Source organism: Meles meles, chromosome 20, assembly GCF_922984935.1.
Source record: "Meles meles chromosome 20, mMelMel3.1 paternal haplotype, whole genome shotgun sequence".
NCBI lineage: Eukaryota > Metazoa > Chordata > Mammalia > Carnivora > Mustelidae > Meles > Meles meles.
Genome location: NC_060085.1, coordinates 18,648,980 through 18,662,141, shown reverse-complemented (window position 1 = coordinate 18,662,141; position 13,162 = coordinate 18,648,980). Strand labels below are relative to the sequence as shown.

General features: G+C 44.6%; 1 protein-coding gene across 1 annotated transcript in view; it reads left to right on the top strand.

Moving 5' to 3' along the window:
- The window catches only part of PRKAR2A (protein kinase cAMP-dependent type II regulatory subunit alpha), a 108,980-nt gene extending 96,767 nt beyond the window's left edge, over nucleotides 1–12,213 (top strand). The window contains exons 9-11 of the mRNA XM_045991170.1: nucleotides 5,511–5,576; nucleotides 7,741–7,882; nucleotides 8,342–12,213. Of these exons, the coding sequence (XP_045847126.1) occupies nucleotides 5,511–5,576; nucleotides 7,741–7,882; nucleotides 8,342–8,475 (342 nt within the window). The 3' untranslated portion in view covers nucleotides 8,476–12,213. The remainder of the gene's footprint in view (nucleotides 1–5,510; nucleotides 5,577–7,740; nucleotides 7,883–8,341) is intronic.
- The last annotated feature ends 949 nt before the right edge of the window (nucleotides 12,214–13,162 follow it).

Sequence of the window (13,162 nt, the reverse complement as noted above, 5' to 3'; positions counted from 1 at the left end):
ATGGAGTCCTCCACTGGGCTTCCTGATCAGCAGGGAGTCTGCTTCTTCCTCTCCCTTTGCCTGTTGCTCCCCTTGCTTGTGCATGCTCGCTCTCTCTCTTTCTCTCTCTGTCAAATAAATAAAATCTTTAAAAAAAAAAAAGGCTAGAATTTCTTGGCTATCTTAAGGAACTTACCAGTGTTTCTTTTGTAGGAAGATTATTGACTACCGATTAAATTATTTTAATTGTTAAAGTATTTATGCTTTCTGTTTCATCTTTGTCTAAAATTCAGTGTTACTGGCACAAAGCTTGGTCATAATGTTCATATAAAACCTTTTATTTTTTTATTTAAATGTTACTTAGTTAACATACAGTGCACTATTAATTTCTGGAGTAGAATTCAGGGATTCATCACTTACATACAATCCCCAGTGCTCATCACAAGTGCCCTCCTTCATGCCCATCCCCCATCTAGCCCATCTGCCCCCACCTCTCTCTCCATCAACTCTGTTCTCTTTCGTTAACAGTCTCTTACTGTTTATTTTCCTCTCTCGTTTCCTCCCACTCTTCCCAATATGTTCATGTTTTCTTTCTTAAATTCCACACATGAGTGAAGTCATATAGTATTTGTATTCCTCTTATTTCACTTAGCATAATACACTTTAGCTCCATTCATGTTGTTGCAAATGGCAAGATCTCATTCTTTTCTCATGGCTAATATTCCTGTGTGTGTGTGTGTGTGTGTGTACACCACATCTTTATCCATTCATTGATTGAACATTTGGGCTCTCTCCATAATTTGGCTCATGTTGACAATGCTGCTATAAACATCGGGGTATACGTATCCCTTTGAATCTGTATTTTTATATCCCTTGGGTAAATACCTAGTAGTGCAATTGCTGGGTCATAGAGTAGTTCTATTTTTAACTTTTTGAGGAACCTCCAAAACTTCTCCAGAGTGGCTGCACCAATTTGGATTCCCACCAACAGTACAAGAGGGTTCCCCTTTCTCCGCATCCTCGCCAACACCTGCTGGCTCTTGTGTTGTTATTAGCATTCTGACAGGTGTGAGGTGGCATCTCGTCGTGGTTTTGATTTCTGTTTCCCTGATGCTGAGTGATGCTGAGCATCTCTTCATGTGTGTGTTAGCCATCTGGATGTCTTCTTCGGAAAAGTGTCTGTTCATGTCTTCTGCCCATTACTTAACTGGATTATTTGGTTTTTGGGTGATGCGTTTGATCAGTTCTTTATGGATTTTGGATGCTAACCCTTTGTCCCATATATCTTCTCCCATTCCATAGGCTGCCTTCTAGTTTTGTTAATTGTTTCCCCATAACGCCTTTTAAAAATATACATCTAGAATGATGTTCCTATCTTCGTTCCTGATACTGTTGTTTGTGCCTTTTTTTTTTTTTCTTGCTCAAGCTTGCAAGGGGCTTATCAATTCTTTCAGTCTTTTTGAAGAACCAGCTCTCACGTTTTATTAATCCTATTGAATATTTCCTTTTCCATTACTTTCTGTCTTTATCTTATTTCCTTTCTTCTGCTTTGTTTTTGGTATCCCCTCCCCCCCAATTCTCTCTTTTTTTTTTTAAAGATTTTATTTATTTATTTGACAGAGAGAGATCACAAGTAGGCAGAGAGGCAAGCAGAGAGAGTGAGAGGGAAGCAGGCTCCCTGCCGAGCAGAGAGCCCGATGCGGGACTCGATCCCAGGACCCCGAGATCATGACCTGAGCCGAAGGCAGTGGCCCAAACCACTGAGCCACCCAGGCCCCCCCCCCCAATTATCATGACCCAAGCCTTCGGCTTGGGTCATGATCTCAGGGTCCTGGGATCGAGCCCCGCATCGGGCTCTCTGCTCAGCGGGGAGCCTGCTTCCCCCCCTCTCACTCTGCCTATCTCTCTGTCTACTAGTGATCTCCCTCTGTCAAAAAAATAAATAAAATCTTAAAAACAAACAAACTAGGAGCTTCCCTGAATCCCTAAAGATCAGTGGTGATGGTCAGCATTTAGAGATCGCTGCCTGAAGTCCCTCTTTACTGTTCTCTGACTTGCTGTGGCTCTTTTTTTTTTTTTTTTTTAAAGATTTTATTTATTTGATAGATCACAAGTAGGCAGAGAAGCAGGCAGAGAGAGAGGAGGAAGCAGGCTCCCTGCTGAGCAGAGATCCCGATGCGGGGCTCGATCCCAGGACCCTGGGATCATGACCTGAGCCGAAGGCAGAGGCTTTAACCCACTGAGCCACCCAGGCGCCCTTGCTGTGGCTCTTTAGCACCAACATGCCACTAGCCCCTTCCTGCAACCCAGCTGTTCTTTACATGTGATTGTGCCTGAGGGTGGGTACCTCGCTTAGTGCAGGTGTCCAGTTGGGGCCCAGATGCGACCAAAAGAACAGAAGCCATCGCTTGTTGCAGAGGCTGGTGGGATGCTAGTGTACATCTCAGCCTGTCTCTGGGTGTTCTCTAGACCATATGTGCTGGCAGGGGAGCCTCTGGCGAGCTGCCCCCTTCAGAGTTTCTCTTATTATAGCCTTACACATTTTTTTTTAAGATTTTATTTATTTTTTTGACAGACAGAGCACAAGTAGGGAGAGAGGCAGGCAGAGAGAGAGGAGGAAGCAGGCTCCTCTGAGCAGAGAGCCCGATGCGGGGCTCGATCCCAGGACTCCGGGATCATGACCTGAGCCGAAGGCAGAGGCTTAACCCACTGAGCCACCCAGGCACCCCCAGCCTTACACACTTTTTAAAAGGTTTTATTAATTAGTGAGAGAGAGAGAACACAAGAACGGGGGTGAGGGGCAGAGAGAGCTAAGCAGACTTCTTGCTGAGCAGGGACTTGATCCTGGAACTTGATCCCGGGACTCCAGGATCATGACCTGAACCAAACACAGACACTTAACCCACTAAGCTACCCAGGTGCCCCGCCTCCATAGACTATTTTCATCATTCATGGTTTTATTTTAAATGTTTCTTCTTAAATTGTTCGTAAACTACGATAATCCTTTCTGGTGATATATTAGCAAATTACTAAAATTAAAAGCATCAGAGATGGTGCTTCCTCTGGTCTAGAGAAAGAGAAGAGCTTTTTTACCTAAGCAAGCCTCATTAGTCCACTTGGTCTTGCTAATAATTCCTTCCCATCTCCTCTCAGTTTTGAATCCGCCAGCTATTCCCCCACCTCCTATGGCAAAGTTACTTATCTTTTGAGCATCTGAGGGAACTCCTCTGTAAAACGGGACGGCAGTAGTACAAACCTTATTGACTTCTCAGGTGATTATGTGAAGCAGTGTACATGCAGTGCTCTCCAGAGTGCCTGCTGGGAGTGAGCACACAGCACCGTTAGCAGATTCTGTTTTATTTGGGCTTCCTGTTCATCAAACTCATTCTTTCCATCCTGTAGAAATGCCCGAGTCACTCACATTCCTCCACTCGCTCTGTGTTTACTCCAGCGACCAGCTTATCCCTATCACAGGCAGGCATATGCAAGGTGTGGGCTCGCAAGGTGGACTAGCAGAAGCCAGACACAAAAGGCAATGTATGATTCTGTTTATATGAAGTTAAGGAACAGCCTTCCTTTCCTTAACAGAAGTTAAGGAAAAGTGCAAGGACAGAAGTCAGAAACAGTTTCCTAATAGTGAAGTCATGGTGGTTTTGACTGCAAAACACTCTGTAGGGTGGAGGCCAGAAAGATTTTTCTGTTTTGATCGAGGGGGTGGTCACACAGGTGCATACATATGTGAAAGTTCATCGGCTTGAAAAATGAGTACATCTATCCAAACAGAAAGAGCTCAGGCACCACCCTTCACCACCTGTCCCTTCTGTGGCTTATGGTTACCACTCACCCCACTCTCGTCTTGGTCAACAGAATGTTTCCACACATGTGAATCATTACTACTCTTGACCTCCAAGTAGCACTGAACACTGGTAATCACATCTTTCTTTATGAAACTCTTCTTGGACCTAGAAACCACTCTTCCTGCTGGTGATCCTACCTCTGGCTCCCCCTTAGTTTCCTTCAGCAACTCATGTCAGGGAGTTAATTTGTGTAATTCTACAATTTCATGCTGATTTAGCCTGTTGGGTACAGGGTACCTACCCGACACAGCAGCGCAGAAACCCACAACACCCCTTTACAGAGCTGTGGCTTCTACTCACATGGAGCGATGGTTGTTACATAGTGAACTGGGACTAGACTCACTCAGGAATGGCGGCCTCCGCTTTAGGGTGTCCACTTGGAGTTCTCTGCGGTCGTCAAAGTTGAAGTCTTACAAAAATTCCCAAGTGTAGATTCTTCTGAAGACATAAGACCCACATGGAATGAAGACACAGCATTAGTATTGAATTACCCAGTGTAGATGATTCTTGCTCCAGATGCTGAGAGAGAGAGGTCGGAGACGGAAGTGGGCTTCCGTCTGCTTCCTGAGCTCTTGCCTCATTGCAGCCTTTGTTCAGGTCTTACCGTCTTGAAACTCTGCTTGTATACTGTAGCCGTCTCCTCCCCCAGCCCTCCAGACCCCACATGGCCTGCTCTGCTTTCTCCCCTGAGTACTTAATTGCCTTCCAACACAACAGTATCATTTGCTGATTCACCATGTTGATTGTTTATAGTTTGTTTGCCCTTTCGACTGTGATTTCTACAAGGGTAGGGATATTTGTTTTTCCACGGATGCATCTCACATACCTAGAACAGTGCCTTGGCACATAGTAAGTACTTAATTACTTGTTGAAATACCTGAAGGACTGGTTCAGCCAAGTGGTTTAAAATCCAAGCAAGCAAAAGAAAAGTCCGAGACTCGCAAGAGTGACATCAACCCACATCAAAGTACCTCCCTCACCAAGGCAGGGCTTTCTCCAGATCCAGGCTGTCCACCAAGGCAGGGCTTTCTCCAGATCCAGGCTGTCCTCCCGAGGGGTGCATTTGGTGGTCTGGATTATCCCTGGGCCCCAGGCTCAGGGGTAGCCAGGAGTCACCTTGATATTTTTTTTTTTTTAAAGATTTTATTTATTTATTTGACAGACAGAGATCACAAGTAGGCAGAGAGGCAGGCAGAGAGAGAGGAGGGGAAGCAGGCTCCCTGCTGAGCAGAGAGCCCCATGTGGGGCTCGATCCCAGGACCCTGAGATCATGACCTGAGCTGAAGGCAGAAGCTTTAACCCACTGAGCCACCCAGCACCCCACCTTGATATTTTCTATAGCAGTCTAGCCTCCTGGTCCCCCTGTGCCCCCTCCCCTCATCACAGGTTTCAATAGCAGACTGACCTGAGCAGCAGCAGTAGTGATCTGTGTGCCGCCTGGGCAGGCTCATGGGGAGAAATGTGACTATTCCATGTTAGGAAGTGAGAGATGTGTGTCAGTCGTAGTTGGACTGACAGTCCCGGTGACCAGGATCCTCTGGTTTTGTGCTGAATTTGTCGGCCCTTGGTTAGTTTGTAGAGCTGGCAAATAAATACAAATCAGGGCAATGAGAAAATGATGTGTCCCTCGCTGATACATATGTATAGCTCTGATGACCTTCTGTCCCTTTCTAGGGTGAAAAGGCTGATAGCTTCTACATTATAGAGTCTGGTGAGGTGAGCATCCTGATCAGAAGCAAGGTGAGTCTGTGTGTGATGGTGCAGGTTCTGCCAGGTGCGTGCCCAGAAAGTAGCTGCTGGCTTTAAATAATGCGAAGTGTGTCTAGTGTAACAAACCATCATTCTGTGAGGTATGTGACTGGCAAAGACCCACGTGTAACAACCTCCAGTGGTGGGGACTTAGCGCATTTCTGCTTGTTCCTATTGCCTTTGCCTCTGTGGCATCATTAACATGGGAAATACTGGCCTACAAATCAGTAAGAAAAAGATAAACCCCGTGTAGAAAGTGGGGGAATTATATGATAAAGGCATACACGTGGGTGTTGAATATGAAAAAAGCTTCCTTTCTAGAGCACTGGGGAGGAGGTTTGTAGGACTAGTATTACTATGCCATTTCGTGGATAGGGAGGCCTGGAAAACTGATGGCCAGTAGGTGGGAGGAGTGGTCCACATCGTAAGTCCATTGTCACCAGATTTCCCTATTCCAATTTTTTTTTTAAGAATGTAGAATTTGTTAAAATAGTTAAATATAATTCTAACCTAATATGAAACCTTTTAAAGAATATCTTTAGTACAAGTTAAATATGGAGAAAGAAAAACATAATTACCGCCTCTGTTAAAAATAGATTTAAAAATATTAAATCTCTATTAAAAATAGATCTGTTTCACATGAAACAATAGATCGAAACATCTATGGTCTTTTACTGATTGTTTTTGGACTAGTGATATATGTTCGTACATTTCTCAAATACTCATTGGCATCTTCTGATCATGGATTAGTATTGGGTATGTGGGACCAGCAGCACTGTGGCCCTGGGGTTTGGGGGCGCTCCTTAGGAATCCAGAGGCTTGACCTCTGCCCTAGACCCACTGAGTGAGAATGTGCATTGTAACAAATCCCCCAGGGGGCTGGCGTTCATGTGACCCTGTGGTAACTGCTACTCTAAAGAAGGGACTAGGGGGCCACAAACTGCCATCCTGGAGAATGCTACAGGAATTGGAAGGAGAGCGTTGGCTCTGATGGAGCAGGTCAGCTTCGGAGCACACAGGTTGGGGCAGAAGAGTAAAGGGAATTTATCGGCATGTAACCCAAAGTGACTCTTAGAGATTGAGACTAACTCTTACTAGTAAATTCTCAGTAATTCTTTCCTGAGATTATTGCTTAGCTTAGCAGATGGATTTGTTAAAAAAAAAAAAAAAAGAGGAAACACTAGATATTACATAAAATATGCTACATTATTTTCTGTAATTTGATAAGCACAAATTACAACCTGCTTGATTTTTTTTTTTTTTAAGATTTTATTTATGTGAGAGAGAGCACAGAGAAAGGAGGAAGCAGACTACCCATTGAGCAGAGAGCCCGATGTGGGGCTCCATCCCAGGGCCCCAGGATCATGACTTGAGCTGAAGGCAGATGCTTAACCAACTGAGCCAGCCAGGCGTGATTTCTTAATACAGAGTTAAACCGCTAAATATCCAGGTTGAACATTATAAAGAAAAATTTTTTTAGTCACTCAGCTCTTCTAAAAACATGTGTGCGGTGTTGGAGGGAACCATTAATTAAGAAGCATATAGTACCTAAAAAGATTTGTCACTGTATTGTTCGAGAAAGGCATGGTCTCAAATCAAGAAGTAATCCAGGATTTTGTGACTTTACCTAAGAGAAACATTGGCATCATTCAGCAGGAATTAGCAAAAGTAGAAGTAGAAGTCAGCATCTACCAAAAGGACAGCATTCATATATACATACACATATAATGTAAATGTATAGTATATAAAAATATGTATGTATTTTATGTTAATATATAATTGACACTATAGTATGATCATCTATATCGACATAATATATATGTTATAATACATACATATTTTTTTCCTTTTGGAAGATCTATATAAAACCTTCCAAAGAAAATGGTCTGCTCCTTACCTCTCGATATTTAGCCATTACCTGAACGGTGTTGGGCTTGGATGAAGTCCCAGGTAAAAGCCAACTCCTCTAATTAAACCAGAGCGCTGAGATGAATTAGCCCGTGCAGTGTACATGGTACAGTTAGTGTCTCCACAAAGTGAATTTCTCAATAATTGTGTTTTAACTGTCCTGAGAAGGGGATGGAAGTGCGTGTAACTGGACATGCTCAGCTGTGATTCTGGAATCAGCCTAGGTCATGTCTTCCATCTGCTCTAGACTAAAGCCAACAAGGATGGCGGGAACCAGGAGGTTGAGATTGCCCGTTGCCACAAGGGGCAGTACTTTGGAGAGCTTGCGCTGGTCACCAACAAACCCAGAGCTGCTTCGGCTTATGCAGTGGGAGACGTCAAATGCTTAGGTAAGAAAAATAAATTCTTCATGCATGAATACTTTTTTCCCCAACATGCGGTAATTTTTTCCCATCTGAAAGCCTTGACTCATTTCACCAGTTCTCACACACATTGAGGCTTGAACGGTCTGTGGGACCAGCTAGAAATGGGCAGAGGTACCCCTTGAGCAAACACTGCTGAGCACAGAGTGAGGATAGCCTGTGAGGGGCAGTCTCGGAGGCAGGTGTCTGGGGCTCCATCGGGACAGAGTGAATAGGTGCTGCCGGGCTCTGCAAAGTCGCAGATAGAGGACAGAGTCTGGCTGCTCTCACAGAGACACACCCATCCTTTCCCAGCACCCAGCCTCCCCCAGTCTGGTTCCCTAAGGTGAACCGGTATATGTGAGAAAAGGTTTGGGTGAGGGAAGTGACTTTGAATTATTGGTGTAGAGAATTCATTCTCTCTCGCACCTCTTTTTAACAACGCAGTGATGGATGTACAAGCATTTGAGAGGCTTCTGGGGCCCTGCATGGACATCATGAAGAGGAACATCTCCCACTACGAGGAACAGCTGGTGAAGATGTTTGGTTCCAGCCTGGATCTGATTGACCCCGGGCAGTAGGTGTGCCACACCCCAGAGCCTTCTCAGTGTGACACCAAAACCTTCCGGTCAGCCACAGAACACACACACAAGACAGACACGACAGAACCGTTCCTGCTGTTGCCCCCGCCGCTGCCATTGCTATGGCCGTGGGCATTTAGAAAACTTGAAAGTCAGCACTAAAAGATGGGCAGAGGTTCAACCCACACCTCCTCCACTTTGCTTCTGAAAGCCCATTATTAGACCACTCGTAATGATTATTCCAACCCAGCTGTCACGTCTTTGGTTCAAAATGGCATGTCTCTCCAACAATTTAAGTGCCTGATACCAAGTTCACAGCGTCATCATGTTCCTTTCCTCTCTGGCTGCTACTGTTGCTGTTGGAAGTCATCACAGGTCTGCACAGACCTGTGTTTAACTGTAGACACCCGCCCCTGACCTTTCTCGAGGGAAATGTTATAGCCCTTGATCTTCTCGTTTGTCCTTTGAGAAAGTCCGCATTTGTTCACACTCAAAGCCTTCGGTTTTACAGTAGAAGATGGCGGCAGGTAGGCTGAGGTCTGTGGGCCTGAGGCCCTGTACTGTCACCTGACATCTGCGCCCATGACAGCTGTCTCCAAACTCCCAGCGATGCTGAGGGAAAGGCCCTGCCCTGGGGCCTAGCGGGTCAGCACCCCAGAGCACACTGATTGGTTGTGAGGACCCGTGTTAAAGCAGAAAATCTGGGTTCCACACATTCTTCAGGTAGCAGAGAGCCAGGGAAGGTTTTCTGGGTTGGGGGTTTTGGTTTGTTCTGTTTTGTTTTAGTAGATTTTATTTTGTTTTATTTAATCTCTGTGCGGTTTGCCTGAGTGAACTGCTGTCCATTTCTGAGGAGCCAGGGTCTGGATGTGCCGTCACTTTATCTGACCCAAGTACTTCCCTGGGCAGCTCCTGCCATCTTGTTTCCAGTTGCCCCACCAGCCGATAATGGCAGTGTGCCAGCAGGAGGTCGCACTACAGAGAGAGCCCTTTCCTCCTACTCCAGTGTCCGTACCTAGCTTTGCTGTTGAACTATCAATTTTTAAACTCTTTAAAGAGGAAGCAGCTATTTTTTTGAAATAAAAAAAAATGTTATTTCTGTATGTAGGGAATTCCTGTTGGACCTATTCATATGCTTCAGCGTGTCAGCTGACTCGCATTTATCCTGAAGATCAATTCTTTGTTTTTAAAAATCGGAATCCTTCACCATTTCATAGAATTACTGCAAAGAGCTAGTTCTAATTAACGTGTTGGGATATTTTGGGTTCCAGTTATTAACCCCAGAGGAAAGTAAATTAGCTTGTATTTTAAAACTTTTTAACCTTTTAATTATATCAAGCAGAATTCTGATGAATTATCCGAACTAGATATATTTCAGGATGAATGACTTAGAACCAGATGCTACAAGAGATCCTAAGAGCAGTATGAAGTTTGCACAGAGATAAATTTGAATATTGTAGCCAAGTTTATATTAAAGCAAGAGGCCCTTTCCAGTATAATTTACTTTTTAAACTTGCATAACTCAGTAAATCCCCGAGAGACTGCATGCTGGGGCTTGAGTCATTCCTGTTGTAGGATAATAATGGAGCCCACATGGTCACTTCCATTCTCCATGTAAGCCAGGCTCTCTGCTTTTTGCCATGGACTGTGCAGTGGAGAGATTTCCAGAGTGGTGACTCACCACAACCTTGGTCAAGTCTCCCTTTTTCTTGTGTTCTGTGAAGCAAAAGCAGGAGATTGCCTTCAGACTGCCCTAGCGAGGTAACCTGCATTGCAGCTCCCAGAATCATGAAAGGTTGTAACTAATACTCCAAAACAGGCAGCTAGTGCTGGGAAAGCCCATGTGGTTTTCTTCCCACGATTTTCCAAGGTGGTTCTTTCTAGGGCGTTGCTTTATCATCAAATAAATTAAGAAAGCAGATCTTGTACTCTAGCAGACAAGAATCACACCTGTTTCGTCCAAAAGAAGCAAGTACATGGAGCTTTAGGGGTGTCACAGAGGCCTAGCCCCAAACTATGCGAGGACTCTGTTTAACACTGAGCAGATGCTCCCTTGTACCCCCCATACCAGCATTAGTCAGGGCCAGCTGGCCGCTTAGTGTCCTGAGTCACTCCTCTAGGCTGTTAGGCATGGACCTTCTCAGGCTGCCTTCTTGCATATCCCAGTTCAGTCTTCCCCCTCGCAGAAGCCTCTTTGATACCCCCAACTCACTGATAGTCGCTGTTTTACAGAGTAGAAGTCATCCAGGTTTAAGCCCTCCAGCTCTAACTACAGACTGACATAGGGATCACGAGTCCAGACCCTCACTGCATATAGGGCCCCTTGGGGGTCTGGCTTGAGGAAGGAAGACTTTAAAGGGACCAGCGTGAGTGAAATAGTGCCAGGAGTCCGGCAGTGCTCCCGTCTCTTCGCAGCATGGGGAATCTGAGGTGGCAGACCAAGTTCGACTGAGGGCTCTGGTGTCCACGTTATGCCCGGCAATCCCTGCACTGTTGTTTGGGTCTCGAGCGGAGGTGTGTGTTGGGAAGAGATCCCTTTTATGTTGTTCTCTTTCGTGGGTTAGAGCTTCATGCCCTCTTTCCTGACTTTGCTATGGATTTGGGGTGGTGGAGAATATTCCTTTAGCCTTGACGCCCAACCTATAGTATTATCCTTCTTTCTAGGCCCAGTCTATCACGCCCACCCTCTTCTTTTGGTCGTAGTCTCTGAAGAAAGGCGTCATGTGTGCTGTCCTCTTAGTTGATAGTCTCACATATAATTGCAGTAGGTTCTCAGAAGTCGGAGTGCAGCTTTTCTTTGAGCAGTTTAATGAGTTAATTCAGCAGCAAAGTGGCAAGAAGTGGTTCTCCGGCCCGGAGAGGTCATGTTCATCCTCTTAATGCCCAGATTCTCTGCTCACAATGGTAGTCAGCGAGAGGTGCCACTGGTGCCCAGCGGCCCCCGGGGCACACAGCATTTCCATGTCAAGTCGCAGTGTACAGACAGCCTTCTCTCACTTAGAAAAAGTGAAAGAGCATTTTTGCACAGAGAAAAAGGAAAAAGACCCATGAATGTCATCTTTTATCTTTTGTTTTCGGTTGGCTGATGTTGGAATTTTTGTTCTTGACATACACTTGTAAACCAGTCTTGCCAAGATACAAGTTGTTTTGGTTTTTCACTACAATTACCTCTTGTTCCTCCTGTCTTGACTGCTGACGTTCCTCAATGATTCTAATGTCTATTTTATGGGAAGCAGCCTTCCCCTGTGGGTTTCCTTTTACACACTGCAGGGCTATCTTTATACTTTAAAAAAAAAAAAAAAAAGAAAAAAAAATCTGTCACTAACCTCATGGGGGATTTGCAGAAAACCATTTAGCCCACCTTGAGCAAAAGGTACATTTCCTCATTTTTTTCTTAAGCTCATTGTAATAAAGGAGATCTAATTCAGCATTATTGTGCTACCTCAAAGGTAAAATGTTTTAAGGTCTTTTTTTGGTCCTGAGTTCTACACATCGTGTTTGAAATGTCTTTCAATTGGAATTGTTTTTAAATCACTGGGGAGAATCTTATTTTAACCGTTTTACACTTGTATTTTAATCTCAGAAGAATAACTGATTAGAAAGTGATCAATTATTGCTCTGTAGTATTGAACATATAATTAAATCATTGTTTGCCATAAACAAGGTTGGGTTTTTTAAAAGGAAACTCTAGGGCTCGGCTTTGCTCTTGGTTAATAAAGGCTGACAAATCATGTCTGACTTTTTGGTGTGGCCCTGTGTTGTTTGTCCTCTCATTTTAGGGTTCCAGGCCATCGTAGTACTCATCTGGTAGATATATTGCTGGGACTGGGATGTGAGCTCTTGAAAATTAGATAGGAGGCCTGGACATGTGTGTTAGTGTTCTCCAGTAAGAACCAATAAGGAGTGTGTCTCCATGTGTGTGTCTGTGTGTGTGTGTGTGTGTGTTTGTAAAAAGATTTATTATAAGAAATTGGCTTATGCAGTTATGGAGCAGGCAGGTCTCATGATCTGCAGGATGAGTTGGCAAACTGTAGACCAAGGAGAGCTTAATTTCATTCCAGTCTAAATGTGAAGGGTTGAGAACCGTAAGAGCTGATAGAGTAGTTCCTTTTAGAAAGTTAGCAGGCTGGAAACCCAAGAAGAACCAATGCCCCAGTTTGAAGGCAGTCAGGCGGGAAAATTCTCTTACTTGAGAAAGAGTCCTTTTCTTATAGTTGGACCTTCAACTGATTAGATGAGGACCACCCACACTGGAGAGGGCGATGTGCTTTACTCAGCCTACTGATTTAAATGTTGAGCTCGTCCCAGAACACCCTTATAGAAACTCCCAGAACAATGGCTGACCAAATATCCCCACCCCACCGCCCAGTCAAGTTGACACATAAAATTAACTATCCTAGGGGCACTCAGTCAGGTAAGCTTCTGACTCTTGATCTCAGCTCAGGTCTTGATCTCAGGGTCATGAGACTGGGCATGGAGTCTACTTAGAAATAAAAAAAAATTTAGGGGCGCCTGGGTGGCTCAGTTGGTTAACCATATGACAATTTTTGGCTCAGTTCATGATCTCAGGGTCATAAGATTGAGTCCCACATTGGGCTCCACACTGGGTGTGGCTTAGGATTCTCTCTCTTCCACTCCCTCTGCCCTACCCCCCATTCACATGCTGTCTCTCTAAAATAAATAAAAT